The sequence below is a fragment of the Ictalurus furcatus genome, chromosome 14, assembly GCF_023375685.1.
Source record: "Ictalurus furcatus strain D&B chromosome 14, Billie_1.0, whole genome shotgun sequence".
In the NCBI taxonomy this organism is placed as follows: Eukaryota; Metazoa; Chordata; class Actinopteri; order Siluriformes; family Ictaluridae; genus Ictalurus; species Ictalurus furcatus.
The window spans coordinates 24,618,222-24,635,652 of NC_071268.1; the positions used below are offsets into that span (position 1 = coordinate 24,618,222).

The window sequence follows — 17,431 nt, forward strand, 5'->3', positions numbered from 1 at the left end:
CTAATGATTCAGACCATTGCTCCATTGGCTACACTGATGTATAGTTGCTATAAAAAAAAATGTACAGAACCAGTACAGAATGTAATGTCATGTTCGTTTCAGTGGTCGATTTAAGCGCTTGATAATATTTTCATGCTGTAACACATTATCTGATGAAGGTCTGGAGAGTTATATTGCAGTTAGTGATCTGTTATTTAATTAAGCCATGTTCAAATTCTGTAGTAGTATTAGCTGACTGAAATGTTGGAAAGATGTATTTTGAATGTTTTTTTGTTTGTTTTGTATTTAGTATATTTTTATATCCCAACTGATTAAATGGGGGAAAAAAACCAAACAAAAAACAATAGATTATTAAAGCAATCACTAGCAGCCCTACTTCACATGTAATGACAATATGGAGGAAAAATATAAAAGCACATTTCAGAAAGTGTTGGACTGCAACTTAACTATTTATGAACCTTTTTGTTTTAAAAAGAAAAACATAAATAATAAAGAATTTAATCAAAATGAATCTAGACGATTTATCATCAGGATTTAGTATTAATAAAGCCATTGTATACATTTATTTATAGTTTTTGAACAGGATTTTGAGCACATGGAGTTTAAAATTTTATTAACGTTCACCCATGCTCAGCAATTAATGAAGAAAAAAATATATTAACCAACGTGTTTCATAAGATCTCCCAGGTCCATAAGTATTTGGACAGCGACACAATTTTCATGACTTTGCCTCGGTACACCAGCACCACAATGGATTTAAAATGAAGCAATCGAGATTCAAGGGGTTTAACAAAAATACTGCATTAACCGTTTAGGAATTACAGCCATTATCCCTCCGTTTTCACAGGCTCAAAAGTAATCGGACACTTGACTGATACGCAGTTTCATGGCCGGGTGTGGTCATGTCGTTATTTCATTAAGGTTGATTAAGGTCTGGAGTTGATTCCAAGCATTGAATTTGCATTTGGTAGCTATTCATGGGAACTCTCCATATGCGGTCCTAAGAGGTGTAGATGCAAGTGAAGGAGGCCGTCACTAGGCTGAAAAAACAAAACGGACCAATCAGAGAGATAGCAGAAACTTTAGGAGTGGCCAAATCACCAGTTTGGTACATTCTTAAAAAAGAAAGAGTGCACTGGTGAGCTCCGTAACACTGAAAGTCCTGGAAAGACAAGGAAGACAACTAAAGTGGATGACTGTAGAATTCTTTCCTTGTTGAAGAAAAACCCATTTACAACTAATCTAGCCAAGAACAGTCAAGAACACTCTGGAGGAGGTAGGGGTATCGTTGTCAAAATCTACAATCAAGAGACTTTCACTGTCTGATGACCTCAACCCAATTGAGCTGCTTTTTCACTTACTGAAGACAAGACTAAAGGCAGAAAGACCCATAGACAAGCAGCAACAGAAGGCAGCTGCACTAAAGGCCTGGCAAAGCATCTCAAGAGAGGAAACTCAGCATTTGGTGATGTCCAAGGGTTCCAGACCTTCAGGCAGACATTGACTGCAAAGGATTTGCATCCAAGTATTAAAAATAATCTCAATATTTATGATTGTTAGTTTGTCCAATTACTTTGAAATTACTTGAAATCAGAAGGATAATGGCTGTAATTCCTAAACAGTTAATGCAATATGTTTGTTAAAAAAAAACTGAAAGTCTACATCACATCTTCAATCACATATTAATTGCTTCATTTCAAATCCACTGTGGTGCTGTACAGAGGCATTACGAAAATCATGACACCGTCCAAATACTTATGGACCTGACTTGTAACTTTTATGATACTCCCTTCATGTGAAATATGAATGAGCCACCAGTGGTTCTCTGGAGTGTCTGACTGATTCAGTGGAACATCCTTTAAAACGTATAGGTTACTTACTATTCAGGTTTTAATCATGTGTGCCTTGGAGAAGCGTGCAGGCTGAGCTGAACAGCGAGAGACAGAGATATCGTTCAGTAATGATCTTTCCCAGACGTATACATCTTATATAGTATTACTCCAAATATTATATAGAATTAATATCCATGCTCTGTGTGTTCATGGTCATGATGTTTCCAAAGCACTTTTTCTGGTGTGAGACCGTGTCAGTGTATCCCAGCCTAGTTTGTGTGTGTGTGTGTGTGTGTGTGTGTGTGTGTGTGTGTACTGTGTGCCAAGTCATTTTGAAACGTTCTTTCCTGAATATTTGTCCCTGCAGCTCTGAATAGGTTGCGTTATGTGCATAAATGTTTTGCTATTGTGTTAAAAAGAGTGTGTTTGTCTGTCACTGTATACGACTTCATACACTAGTGTACGTGTAGCATCACACACTGTTAATGCAGCTCGGTGAGTCTGGATACGCAGGGGAGAGTGTGTTGTACTACATATATCTGTGCAATAATACAGTAATAGTTTAGTTTGTTTAAAATAAATAAATTATACATATAAAGTAATAAAAGTGTATTCTGTATAGTCGGGGTTTTTATTTCACGGTCACACAAGAGGTGATAAATTTGACTTCAATAACTCTTTGTTCTTGTGTATAATTCACAAAGCATTTTCGATTAAAAAAAAAAAAAGTTTATTTCATTTTAGTCAAAATTGTCATAATAAATATAGTACAATCAATACAGCAAGCCTGATGACATCGTTGTGGGATGAAAAATCTGTCAATAAAATTAAAAGGATATTTTGATGCGTTCACAAATCAATGCACAAGTAACTTATATATGAAATGGCCAAGAGTCAGACTGCATCTTGTATTTGAACCGTTTTTTTTTTTTTTTTAATACATTTATGATTATGAGTTAAGTCCAGATGTGCAAATCCAGTCTCGAATGTGTAGCTTGTGCACGGTCACTCCCGAGTGGTTTAGGCGCTGACATCTGGTTTCTATTTAAACCGAATGCTTTTGGTTTATACTGAGAACATAATGACACTGGCTACGTTTACATGCGCATCAAATTCTGTTTAAGGTCTGTATTCGGGTTGAAGCCGTATTCCGAATACGATGGTTATATGCGTACAGGCATCTGAATATACCTGTATATGGGGTTGTTGTAAGTACGCCTGAGTTGCCGTTCCTGAATACCTACTCTACAGCTAAGCATCTGCTAGCACCCACAATTCCTTGCAGATTGAGCATGCGCATATATCTCCTTTCAGTGGATTTTCTCAATAAGGTGTTTACATGCGAGGAATTTCCGATTAAAACGGGCGGGAAACGGAATATTGTCTTATCTGAATCGGGTAATCGGATTGCGGCGTTCACAGGACTCGATACTAATATTGTCAAATTACGATTAATATCTGAATATTGATGTGCATGTACACAGTCATTATCCTCAAATTCTGAGATTATGGCTTTGAGTATATAAAGTTTCATACAGTTGTGCAAAACTGTTGGCTAGAAATCCCCAAATGAGTTTCACCCATCTCTCTTGCGTGTCACGTATCCTGGAATATTCCGACCTTTTAGGCATATTCATCAAAAACCAAAACTATAAAACAGTCCCTCCAGGATCTCAGAAATGAACGCAAAATCAAGGAGACTCTGCAAAATGAACTTTCAAATTACCGCAGATTTTCCGTAGAGACGCATCATGTGACGTCATCACCTCTTCGATTCACGCGCGGCGAACACGAGTACAGCTAAAAGGTCTCGTTTACCAACACACATCACTGCGAAAGACAGTGCAAAACTATTTAGCCAATTCATGTGGTTTTCCCGCCAAAAAAAAAACCACAAACAATTGTGCAAATTTTTTTTAAAAAGCCACAGGAAAAACAAGCATTTTTGGCCGCAACAATCACACTGTTTACATTGTTTCATTAATTTCTAGCCCAAACTAGGAGATCATTTCAGACAGGACAACATCGTCTTGTTAAAAAGATAATGATGGTCGTGAAATACGTGTCTGAATGAAGTATTTTTTTAAACCATACCTTTTGTAGAACTCTAACAGTAGATATTGTAATTTGCTTGGTGACTGAATGACATGAGTGAGGTCAGAGGAAAACTGCCAGACTGCTTCGACCTGACACGAAGTCTATGGTAACTTCAATAGGCACTCTTTACAGCCGAGCAGAAAAGCATCCCAAAACACACAACACAGGCTATAACAGAAGGTGGCCACATCAGGTTCCAGTCCTGACAGACAAGCGGGCACAGGCTCACCAAAACCGACCCGTTTGTAATGTTGTAAAAAGTTCAGAAGAAGTGTTTCTAACCTTCAAAGGGTGCCCACTGGAGCCTCAGATTCCCGCTCAGCTGCCAAATGACTGGTTGATGTTAACAACACTGCCGTCTCCATCCATCCATCTTCTATACCGCTTATCCTTTTCACGGCCAATCAGCCTACCATGCATGTCTTTGGTCTGGGGGAGGAAACCAGAGTACCCGGAGGAAACCCCCACAGCACGGGGAGAACATGCGAACTCCGCACACACAGGGCCACGGTGGGACTCAAACCCCCGACCCTGGAGGTGTGAGGCGAATGTGCTAACCACTAAGCCACCGTGCACCCTACACTGCCGTCTTTCTGAACCAATTCAGAAATTCAATCAAACAAACACTAAAGTACTTGAGAATAAAAGGTTTGGAGTTTACACCACCACACATGCACACACTCCATTCCAGTTTGAACTGAAAAGCCATTTCCATGCTACAGGTGTACAATCACAGAGACTTATCACACTGCGAACACGTTATGCTCATTTCTTAATTACCAACCCTACATAGTAAGCTGAAGGTTTTGGGAGCTCAAATGAAGATCGAGCACGCTCCAGCTGCTCCCATGTTAGTCCAGATTTGTCTAACGCATGGCTCAGAAATCAGATAAGAAATCAAGGTATTCTAAATTCACCATATAATTTATACACTATATACCACCATGTTAATTCTGCTTTAAACGTTTTTTACTATTATAATTAGGGATGCACCGAAATGAAAATTCTTGGCCAAAGCCGAAACCGAATATAAAGAAAAACTTGTCCGAAAGCCGAAGGCCGAATACCGAACAGGTTTTTTTTCGTGTTTTCACCATTGCATAAATTAAATAGTCAAAACGTGCTTTTTTTATTTTGTCTTGCTTTTCAAAGAAAAAAATCAATTACAAAAACTACAATTTCAAAATATTTATTTAACACTGAACATTTTTTTTTCATTCCAGCAGGCATAGGCTACCAACAAGGCACAATATAACTTTAAATAAATAAATCAGTAAAATAAAAATATTTTGATGTGGTCATCTTTGAGCCCCCCTTGAATAGCCGATGTTAGGCCTATAACTGACTGCTGAAAGAATGGAACACTCTGTAGCCTACAACTAAAAATGCATTAAAAAGTACATTGACAAGAGTGCAGAAAATGGTTCTATTCGGTTCTATACGGCTGATTATATAGGGGATATATACCGCTCGCATCCCTGTACACCTCGTGGAGTATTATAGTAGATATAGGATTTGTCTGCCTGCCCTTAAATAAATACGTCTTTACCTGCTTCCGTACTCTACTCCCTTACGTCTCGCACGTGACAGAAACATGCTCCGGAACAGAAACAAAACAAACGCACGTGTCCACAGCTCGTGCATGTGCACGCCCCCTCATCGAGGTCGTGACATTCGCGCGTCTCACTCTGGTTGCTAGGCTATTTGGTCGCGTCATCAAACACGTCATTGTTCGGTCAAATTTATTCGGCCTTTTCACTTATCCGGCCGAATAATTTCGGTTGCCGAACATTCGGTGCATCCCCAATTATAACAAAAGATGGGACTTTGGTTATAAGTTTTCTATTGAATAGGAACTGACAGTGGGACATTCACAGGGGCCAATCGTTTGGATTTTTCGCTTCACTGCCTCGTAACCAACTCAAATTTCTAAAATTTTACTGCAAATTTACTTACGGCATCTTGACTGACTTTAATACCGCGAGGGTCTGAAACAGCGAGAAACACACACACACACACACTCTTCGGCAAAAATAAACGGACCATGGTTCACTACCCCGGGTGAATAAACCAATACTGACCCATCCACGTGTAATAAGATGTTTGAATGTGATCCCCAAACACTTCATTATTTGAAAATAGTCTAAAGGTAAAGCTATTCCTTATACGAACCGACTAGTTTACACCTGCTGATTCATGCAATTATCCAATCACACAGAATGGTTTGAGTTGACGGGATGGATGCGGTAATTCAAATAAGCACTCTTTACAACCGTGGTGAGCAGAAAAGCATCACCTTGAGGCAGATGGGCTACAACAGCAGAAGACCACATCGGGGTCAGGCCGAGAACAGGCAAAGGCTCACGGAAACTGGACAGTCGACGAATAGATTGGATTGTTTTGTTTTGCTGGGGCATGACTGCCTGCTTGCATGAATGAGCAGGGGTACAGGTGTTCCTATTAAAATGGCCGGTGAGTGTGTGTTGTATGTTACATGCAAATCTAAAGTGGTTCACCTTTTGACTTTCAACAAATGAATCTTGTACTCATAGAATTTGAATTTGGGTAATTATGTTCCGATAAGAATTAGCCTCTCGCTAAGACGTTAACGTCTCTGTTAAATCTTTGTGTAGCTTTTTATTCATTCCCCTCCCACTTAATGCATAATCGTTAAACATCCTTAAAAAATCCTGTCGAGTTTTCAATGAACTGCAGACATCTCTTTCATTCTTAAAAAAATTAAAATAAAATAAGGCTGACACATTCACGGTCGGTTTTCAGAAAAGCTTCGACTTCCTCTGCAGCCGTTTTCGAAACCGTGTGTGAAAAGCCTTTGGGTAAATGAAGACAATGCAAGATGAGACATGAACAAGTGTGTGAAGGATTAAAAATGAATCTAAAAAAATGCTGAAAGACATTTTGTGTTATCATCAGTGTTTAAAAACAGCGGGAAGTGGGACAGCTATTGTTAAGACACACACCGACACACACTTGATTTTTTTTTTTTAATAGAAATATAAAGTGCACAGACGCTGTGGTTTGTTCGCCGTCCCACGTCCCGAGGCTCGAAGAACGATTCTGAATTACAAGAGACGTGTTAAAAGGACAGAAACACGCAAGAGGATTATAAAATGCTATTTTAAAAGCTAACCAGTCCATGGTTTGAGCCACTTTTCATAAGGTTGAGGATCAGTCTTCATAATTCGTTCATGAAATACTGTGCGTGTGTGTGTGTGTGTGTGTGAGAGAGAGATGTTTATTTATCACACTCACTGCTTCCTATATCACAGATATTTGGTGAGGTGTGTCCGGATATGCTCTTCCTGGTCATTTTTTTTTGGTAGGGCCGTTTAAGAGATGGAGAGATTTCTTGGTGTCAGGGGTGGAGATCAGGGTCAGGGGTGGAGCTCAGCATAAGGGGTGGAGCTTATGGTCAGGGGTGGAGCTCAGGGTCAGTTCACTGCATTGGGAATGGCCTCGGGAATCAGAGATGCAAAGAAGGTGGTGATGAAAGACCAAGTGGAGGAGAGGAATCCCATGTTCACCCATCCCTCGTCATCGTCATCATCATCAACATCATCATCATCATCATCAGCATCGTCCTCATAATCATCATCAGGTCCCTCTCGCTGCTCCTCCTCATCCTCGTCTTCATCCGTCAGCCGATCCTGAGTGAGAGGTGGAAACACACACAGAGAGAGAGAGAGAGAGAGAGAGAGAGAGAGCATGAAGGTATTTTATTCCATATTTTTTCTTTTCCTATACAATATCAATATCACCTTATATCTAACTTCCCTTTTTTTGGCCTATGAGAACTACCTACACCATGTTTCACCTCATCATGTGCTTAAGATGCAACTTAAAAATAAAAATCAAAAAATTACCTACGAAGGCTGGCAAAATGCCTTTTAAATCTAAAACTTGACCCTTTCGTTTCTCATTTTCTCTTCTTTCCTTCTCTTTTTTGTCCTTTCATCTCCCTCCCATAGAAGTAACTTGCTAATAAACTCCTTAATGTTCCCCAAAGTGGTGGGTGATGGCAGGAATGATAACAGTCTGATAACCACCCGAAACAAACTACCAACAACCTGAAGCAGTAATGATTTTATATTTATTTATTTTTTTTTTTAGAACAAAAGAAGGTTCTTGGTGATCTCCAGGCCATCCATCAAATATCATCTATCAAATGCACAACGCTTGCTTTCCACCACCACAAATACTCAGCTCAGAGCGTCAATAGTGGTAGATGCTTAAAATAAGTACCGTGTTGTTGCGATTGTCTGCGTTTGGCTCATCCTGATTGTGATTGGCCGGTTCGGCGAGGTCCTGCAGCTCGTTGTCCAGGTTAAAGGGTAACCAACCCGCCTGATGCCTGGAAACCACACACACACACACGCACACACGCACGCATGCACACCCTGAGAACCAAGCAAGTCTGCATGTTATATTGTTTGTTATTACACTAGTAGCCTTTGCAGTACTTTGAGGACACGGATCATGTTGGAGGTTTGAGTCAGCTGTGTGCATGTACATGATAAATCTTGGCATTGGCATGTTTACCTGCCCTTATGTATAGGTTTTTTTTTGTGATTGCTGCAGCCATACATGCTTGATTTTGCGGCGGCTTTTTTCAAAATTTGCGATGCATTTTTTGCCGTAAACTACTTGAATCTGTGAAATCGCAATCGCACAAAATAATTCTGCACAGTCTTTCGCAGTGAAGTTTGCTGGTAAATGAACCCTCTTAGCTGTAATCATGTTCAATGCATGTGAATCGAAGAGGTATTTGGCTGAATGCACGTTGCGAGGATGTGAAATGACGCGTCTTGACCCAAATCTGCGGAAGATCTGCGGTCATTTTAAAAAATTGCGAGCTTCTCCGAATACTGCGGTGTTTGCTTGATTTTGCGTTCATTTTCGAGATCGCGAAAACCTGGAGGGACTGACATATGTATATTTAAATATCACTTCAGCAACTTACTAGTTTACTATTTATATCTATGCTATGCATACATGTTGATATTTTTACTATTTTCAATATTTATTTTAGTCTTACTTTATTTCTTATGTGCATTCGGTGCCTTGTCTTTCATGCATGCTGCTGGAATGCTCTAATTTCCCCTCGGGATCAGCTGATTGATTGATTGATCAGTCAATCAATCGATAGATCACTTTATTCATCCCAGAGGGAAATTCACCTATTACAGCAGCACAGAGCATCAGAAGTATACTAAAAGGGATTTAACATTATAAATTAAACAAAATAGAAATCTGCATGAGACTGAGGGTCACTCAGGTGAGCAATGTGTCACTCAGGTGAGCTAATTAGAATATTAGTCCAATATTGAGCCTGGGATTGACTCAATTCGTATAATCCTCTATAAACGGGCATTTTCAGTGCTTGTGCTATTTTCTTATAGACACTTCCCATGTTTTGAAGCTCAACAACCTTTTGCCGCACATCACAGCTATATTCCTCTGGTCTTACACATTCTTATGAATGACTAGGGAATTTGGCCATTGTGTTACCTCGTATTTATACCCCTGTGAAACAGGAAGTCATGGTTGAACAATTTCCTGTTCCTAGTCACTCAGGTATAGTAAAAAAAAATTAAATATCAATGGGAATATACGTCAAATATATTTTTATCATATGAATTCATAGGAGTGCCAATAATTGTTGCACTGCATTGTTACCAAAGATATTTTTTTTGATAAACTTGTGTTTGATATCCGTGAGAGCAGAGCATTTTTGTGAATTTCTTTTAATAAAAGATCAGAAGGTTAAACAGCAGCACTAGCTGTATCTCTCCTGCACTTGTTTGTGATCAGGAGTTAGGACCTCCGTCTTGCAGATCTCTCATCAACGCCACTTCCTGTAACAGCGTCGTACCCGCGCTGGCTTCGGCCTTGGTTATATCATTTGTTTTGGATAAAAGATGAACGTAATAAATGGCTAAATGAATAAATGTAAATGCAGATGGTGACTCACAGGTAGAGCAGCAGCATGGCTCCTGTTACCATGACGAATCGGCTGAACGATGAATAGAAATAGACAAGGCTGAGGAGGACGACCGCTCGAGACACTGCGTACACCCAGTCCAGCCAATCACGGTTCAGATCCTCCTCGTTCAGACCCGCTCCAACCGGAGCGTTCCGGGGGTTGTCATGGGCAACGGCCTGCGCCTCTCTGATAGGAGGAACTGGGGGTGTGGCTGATTGCTGAGAGGGTCTGAGCGAGGCGACCCACGTTTGACTGAGAGACAGAGAGAGATGGATATACAGACAGACCAATGGAAAGAGAGAAAGACAGGAAGACCAAGAGACAGATAGTAAGAGACAGGCAGAGAGTAAAAGAGTGGGATAGACAGACACAGACACAGATATAGAGAGAGAGAGAAGGAGGTGTGCCAATAGAGACAGACAGGAAGGCAGGCAGGCAGACAGACAGACAAACAGGCAAACAGATAGGCAGATAGACAGGCAGACAGACAGGCAGGCAGGCAGACAGACACCCACAGGCAGACAGACAGATAGACAGCCGGGCAGACAGACAGGCAGACACACGCAGGCAGAGACAGGCAAGAGAGACAGAAAGAGCGGGAGAGAGAGACAGACATACAGATACAGAGAAAGACAGAGTCAAACCGAGACAGCAAGACAGACAGTCAGACAGAGAAAGAGAGAGACAGACACACAAACACAGACAAAGATAGAAAGACTGTAAAAATCCAACAAATGCATATTCACATTATATGGCTACAGTAAAATGTGTGTGTGTATGTGTGTATATCTCACTAGGTCATGTGGCAGTGCCAGGTGTAGAGCTGCTGCCACCACAGCAGGGTGTGTGGGTTGTACATGGGGTAGTGAGGCGTGTTGGCATTGTGTCGCTGCTGGTTAATCCACTGAGTCCACACAGACCTGCACATAACACACAACACAACACACACTCATCATCCTGTCACACACAGGGTCACACTGTCTCTCAGTGTTGGGTGGCTCCACAAATTTTGGGTCGCAGGAAACTCATTTAGCATCAGTTCTCTGTTTACTGCTCTGTTCATTCAGCAAGCGTTATGTCTGAACAATAAATAAAGGCTGCACGGCCAATGGTGTTTTTTTTTTTTTTTTGCTTTTCAGCAACAATTTCTCGGCACACAGACGAGAAGAGAAGGTAATAAATAAATAAATAAATAAAAATCACCCGTGTGATGATGGATGGGTATAGTAGTTGGAACTAGAGCTCAGACTCAGCCTATCAGGAGCCTCTTCTGAGGAAGCTGATTGGACGTTATTTCTAGGGGCGGGACTTCTGGAGCTGTTAGAGTTCTGCGAGGCAAACACAGACAAATCTAGGAAATTAATAATAATAATAATAACAATAATAACAAGAACAATAATACCAACAACAACAACAACAATAATAATAATGTCTGATCAGCACTAATGGTTTGTCTTAGAAATGTTTCTCTTTAGTTGTTTTGCTCCTTGCCTCTGTGTGTGTGTGATGTGTGTGAGTGTTGTATGTACTGCACACAGAGTGTGTGTGTGCGTGTGTTTGTATGTGTGTGTGCGTGAGCGTGTGTGTGTGTATGTGTATTATGTATGTACTGCACACAGAGAATGAGAGTGTGTGTGTGTACTGCACACAGGGAGGGTGTGTGAGCGTGTGTGTGTGTAAATCTCACCAGTGGCTGGTTTCTCCTGCATGTGTTGGGGGTGTGTGTGTGTGTGTAAATCTCACCGGTGGCTGGTCTCTCCTGCGTGTGCTGGGTGAGTGTGTGTGTGAGAGAGTGTGTGTGTGTGTGTGTAAATCTCACCGGTGGCTGGTTTCTCCTGCGTGTGCTGGGTGAGTGTGTGTGTGTGTGTGTGTGTGAGAGTGTGTGTAAATCTCACCGGTGGCTGGTTTCTCCTGCGTGTGCTGGGTGAGGGAGGGGGACTGCGTGAAGCACACACCAGATGCAGCATGTGGAACTCGTCCTGCTGCGGAGGAAAACACACTCCGTTTCTGACTTCACACTCTCGCAAATCACAAGCGAGAATTCAACATGTGCATGCGGTGTAAATCACACGCTCTTAATGATACGACGATGTGCAGGAGCTACCTTTCTGAGCACGTCGCGGAGTGTACAGTGATCCTGGAGGAGCTTTCCAGAGTACACCAACCTCTGATCCTTTGAGCGCTGCGATGCACAACAACACACACACACAGGCTTTCAGGACAGGAACAGCATTTATACAAAGTATACATACTTTGACTTAGCCATTATAATGAGAATATTAAAGTATAATATTTTTTTGTCTCATTTGTTTAATTAGGTTCTCTTTTCTACTTTTAGGACTTCTGATGATGTTTTAGATCATAATTACGCAGAAATGTAGAAAATTCTAAAAGGGTTCATAAACTTTCAAGCACCCCTATGTGTTAAATAACAAAAACATAAAAGGTGTGAATGCTGATTGTCCCTCGCTGGCTTCCGTATTGATAGATCTCGTCACGACAGACGACAGAGACAGCAAGTACACGAGATGACAATCACAGCCGCCGTGTCTCGCCGTTCACAAATGAGCACCGACTCTGAAGATCACAAGCTGTGTCTTCCAGCCGCCATGTGCACGCACACACACACACACACACACACACACGACTCTCAGTTCCCCATACACAACACCATCTTCATTCTGGTCTGCTGTGACTTGTTTTTCTTTCTCCTTTACCTCCGGCCTGTCCTGCTCTTTTGTTCATCCTGGATATCAGGATTTGTTTGTTTGCATTGATACCGTTTTTTTCATCCTGTGCCAAGAAAACTAGGAATTTATTAAAACAATTTCCAATGGAGGAGTTCCTTTCAAAAGTTTCCGCTAGAGCAGAGGTTCTCAACCTTTTGTAACAAACCCCCCCCCCAACCTCCCCCTATCATGTGGCACGCCCCTCAACCCCCATATTCGAGGAGACCAGGTATACTGTTTATCTATTATATATATAAACCTAATCTATAATCTGTTTTTGTTAGCTAGTTAGATTTTTTTTTTTTTGCTTTTGTTGTGTTTTTGTACTTTTTAAATTACTTTTAATTACTCCACAGCGCCGTGGAATTCCAGCAGATTCTGCATCAGGGCTGTAAGAACGATATAATCGAGCGAGTAAATCGGATTATAACCCGCTCTATCCACTTGATTGACCTTTAGCCAACACTTCTGGAAAGTTAGCAGTTGTTAAGCGATCACAGAACTCTCGGAGCATGAGTGGGCCATTCCAACCTCCCGTCTAGGTGAAGTGTTGAAACGGTGGCAGCCGCAGCAAACCATATCTCTCAGGCACCAGGATCTCTTCCTCCGCCGAGACGGGGCGCAACTTTCGGCAAACAAGTCGCCCCTTTTATCGCTCTTCGCGAACAGTGTTGGGATACTGAGGATCTATTTTACTCTGGATCTCTCTTACAGAGAGATGAAGGATGGTATTAGCACATCTAGATGGAAAAAGCATGTGCAAAAGGTATAATCTAGTAAGTTGTAACCCTTGTAAGAGGGGCTCAAAGGTTATTCTCTCTTACCCAAGGAGAAGACCCTAGCACTATAGAGGGAAGGAGTGTGCCACTGTTCCTTTCACGAGCTGCCACCTAGAAGATGGGTCTCGTGCCGTACCCGGCCTGGATATCATGACGAGCGGCTACAAGTATATTTATCATCCCTCCAGCGTACGTAACAAAACTGCAGGCTGGGTTTGTTATTAAGGTGTAAAGAGACAGCTCTGTAGCTGAGGTAACTCATTTCCTTCCATGAGCAGAAACTTGGAATAAACGCTCTAAACTAACTAGCGTCTACCTCAGATATTCTCCAAATACAAGGACATTTCGATTTTTTTTCCCTCCGGGAGATGTTCACTCACAGGTTTGCTGGGATAAACGTTGGAAAGATGGCTCTTCAGTTTCTCCACCGTCCAGTTGAGGAAGCAGCTGATGGTTTGATCGTCGTACTTCTGATCGGGCGCTTTAATGACCAGGACCACTGGGCTATCCACCACTGCTTGCTCCATCTCTCTCGCTCTCTCTCACACACACGTGCAGGCGTAAGGTGTGACTATAATGTGTTTCGACTCGGCTGCTTATCTATAAAGGTGAAAAACAGATAAACGATTGATTCAATTGAAAAACATCCCGAGGTATAGTCATATATTTTTGAGAAATCTGCCACCCCTAGTATCACAGATAAAACAGAGAAATGGCAATAAAAATCTTTTTTCGTGTGAGTTGAGTGCATGATACACCTATCTTTGAATGCAGGAACATATATTTATTAACTGACAATTCTATAATTATAAATAACCGTGGTGAGCAGAAAACCAAGCCAAACCCTTGAGGCGGCTGGGCCACACTTAAACTACGTGTAAAGGCTCGTCTGGTTTTTCTCTAATCTTCAGATGCCCAGTTTTGTCAAGCTGTGCCAACTGTAGTCTCAGATTCCCGTGAAACCCCGACGTCAGTCCGTCAACCTCACGCTTCGGCTTGCTGTGTTGCTCATCCTGAGATGCTTTTCTGCTCAGCACGGTTGTAAAGAGTGCTTGCTTGAGGTACTGTAGCAGCTTGAACTCGTCTAGTCTAGTCATTCTCCTCTGACCTCTCTCATTAACCAGGATGCAGAACTGACACTCACTAGATGTTTGTTTTTTCCCTGTGTAAAATCTAAAGACTGTTCTGTGCAAAATTCCCAGGAGATTTCTGAAATACTCAAATACTCCAGCACCACACCACAGTCAGTGACTACGTTTACACGGACAGCGGTAATCTAATTATTGACCTTATTCTGAATAAGACAGTATTCTGATTAAGCTGTTTACATGAGTCGCTTTTAGAATATTCCTTTCATGTTCCCGTGTTACATGTTATAGAACATAGATCGATTAACGCCACACGTCATTACGTCCCCGCGCCACGCCGTCCGATGTTCCCTCCAGAATTTCACGTATCAACATATAGTTGGTCTTCGTTATGGTACCGTATACAGTTTTGGGTGTTTTTATTTTTAATTTTACAAAAGCTTCAAGTGCGGTTAATTTTTTGTCATGCTGTACGTGCAAATAGAGGATTGCTTGAAGCTGTGCGCTGCATCCCAAACCACATACTTACCTACTATATAGTATATAGAGATACATGCATTTCTCCTACTATACAGCAGGTAAGTACGCGGTTTGGGACGCAGTCATGCTCTCTTGTTTGCCGTCAAATGGTTGAGCACTGCCGTGTGTGTACGTGTCCTGTCGCAAAATGCGGTGAAAACTCCCACACGACGTTAATAGTGTGATTAAGGTGTGTACATGTCTGTAGTACACCTCGATAACGTGACTAAAACAGGAATACTCCACACGACTTAATTCCATTTGTGTTTACTTCGAGTATGACTTTAGTCGGATTAAGGTAATCAATAATCGCTGTTTACATGCTAGTTTCTTAATCAGAGTACCGTCTTAATCGGGTTAATATCGGATTACCGTTGTCCGTGTAAACGTACTGACTGAGATCATAATTTTCCCTCCCATAATGTCTGATTTTTCTCTGGTTCTCTCTTTCCCTCGCATGACTGTATGCATTATGGATATGGATAAATTATCCATAAAGTGATCCTAATAAAGTGAATGTAAGTATACTTATTAAATGGCAAGTGAAGGAAAGAAAAAAAAAAGCCCAAAACATTTCTCAAGGCACTTATACCCATGACTAATTCTTACAATACAGTTACAGTAAAGTTACATTCAGCTATGTGTATATATATATATATATATGTATAACCTACTTTGGCTGTATCCTAAATGTCTCCCTTAATGGACATATAGTGTACAACACAGGCTGTACAAGTCATTAAGTCATACCCTTTGTAGTGCACTTAAATAGAAAGATTTGGGATTAAGCCCTGTGTAACGATTAAATGCCGTTAGCCAACAATAAGCTCCAATGCAGCTTTAGCTGAGTTTAGCTCTCGGTAGTCGAGTACAAAATAGCTAAATATAGTGGGAATATACCTCGTATATCTTCCTTATGGACTCCTGTAATTCTGTTTTCACATCATGTCTTGCTTTTAATAACTTTATAATACTGAAAACAAAAGCCGAACACGAAAGTGGGTTAAAGGATCAGCTGTCTTCTTCTTCTTCTTTTGGTTTTAATGGCGGTTGGCAAACCGACTTAAGGTACATTATCGCCACCTACTGGACTGGAGTGTGGGCAGGAGATTGGCAGAGGGGAAAAAAGAAAAAAAAACATAAAAACATTAAAAATAATAATAATAAATATATACATTATAAATAAATAAATAAATAAATAAATAACTATATACTAAATATTTATACTAAATTACTAAAGTATTTTTTTCAGCTCGCTTCTTCTTCTTCTTCTTCTTCTTCTTCTTCTCCTTCTTCTTCTTCTTCGAGTGTCCTGATATTAGTGGCTCATTAGTGCCACCTGCTGTAATGTTGCGTGAAAATCACTTTGAAGCGTTTACTCCCATTAAAAACTGTGGGCTAAAATTCTGACCACTACACACTTACTATTATAAGTTATTTACAAAATCAAGTATACTTACAACCAATTTTCCGGGTACAGAGTAAAGTACCACACGGAACCAGAGAGTGAGGAAAAGCAAGGCCCAAGTTTTATTGTTCCGTTCCACCACACGAGATCCACACCGTTGAGAGTCTCAAAAGTGATCTAACATCCGGAGCTGAAGCTCCCTTATTTATACAGTTTTCTAAACCCAAACACCAATATGTTTAGAAAAAGCTTTCCCATTATACCATTACGTACACGACTCAACATTTTTGGTTCACGGGGTCCGCTGTTCCCATCGACAGTTATCGTGCGGCTGTAGCCGTTCCCATCGACCGTTATCTGCCGCCCTAGCCGTTCCCATCGACTGTTATCTCGCCGCACTAGCACGGCTCAAATATATTATAAACGGCCCGTCTTGATTCTCTCTTAAAAATTAAGGCCTTCGTCTGTGTCACCCCTGACTTGTTTCTCGTGAGAAGAGGATTCTCCACACTTTCACGCGCATTATGGCTAAGTTTCTTTCATATTTGTTCTGCATTTCTGTTTTATAATGCTTTTTCTTTCATATTTGTTCTACATTTCTATTTTATAATGCTTGCAAGTATTTTACCCCCTCCATACCTCATAATATCCTTATAATATCCTTATAATCCTTATACTCCTTTTATTATCCTTATAATATTCTTCATTCCTTCTGTGTGTGTGTGTGGGTGTCTGCATGCCTGACCTTATCTGTGTATGTGTATCTGTGTATCTCTCTGCCTGCACTCCCCAGATCCCAGATTTCTCTGTGAATAATAAATCATACTGTTAATCTTAAAGTGTGAGTCCAACTCATCAATATCACCGCCTAATACAGTTCATTCTCTTCTATGTGTCCTAGGTGCCCGTCACTTTTCCTTATCTCCTTTACTGGAGGGGCTGGATTTGGATCTGAACACTCGCTATCAGCTTGCG

The 17,431-nt window shown here is 41.0% G+C and overlaps 1 protein-coding gene across 1 annotated transcript; it reads right to left on the reverse strand.

Moving 5' to 3' along the window:
• Nucleotides 1-1,953: 1,953 nt before the first annotated feature.
• On the reverse strand, nucleotides 1,954-17,035 carry herpud2 (HERPUD family member 2). Its single transcript, XM_053640970.1, has 9 exons — nucleotides 15,949-17,035; nucleotides 13,822-14,041; nucleotides 12,038-12,115; nucleotides 11,829-11,915; nucleotides 11,137-11,261; nucleotides 10,728-10,853; nucleotides 9,922-10,185; nucleotides 8,193-8,301; nucleotides 1,954-7,597 (listed from the first exon to the last, which is right to left on the reverse strand). Exons 2-9 carry the CDS (start codon nucleotides 13,966-13,968, stop codon nucleotides 7,382-7,384), a joined length of 1,152 nt encoding a protein of 383 aa, XP_053496945.1. The 5' UTR covers nucleotides 13,969-14,041; nucleotides 15,949-17,035; the 3' UTR covers nucleotides 1,954-7,381.
• Nucleotides 17,036-17,431: the final 396 nt, after the last annotated feature.

Coding starts and splice junctions, on each gene's coding strand:
- herpud2 (XM_053640970.1), bottom strand. CDS start 13,968: ATGGAGCAAGCAGTGGTGGATAGCCCAGTGGTCCTGGTCATTAAAGCG. Junction 10,854..11,136: donor ACCCATCCATCATCACACGG/GTGATTTTTATT, acceptor TGTTATGTGCAG/GTCTGTGTGGACTCAGTGGA. Junction 8,302..9,921: donor GCCATGCTGCTGCTCTACCT/GTGAGTCACCAT, acceptor TGTGGTTTCCAG/GCATCAGGCGGGTTGGTTAC.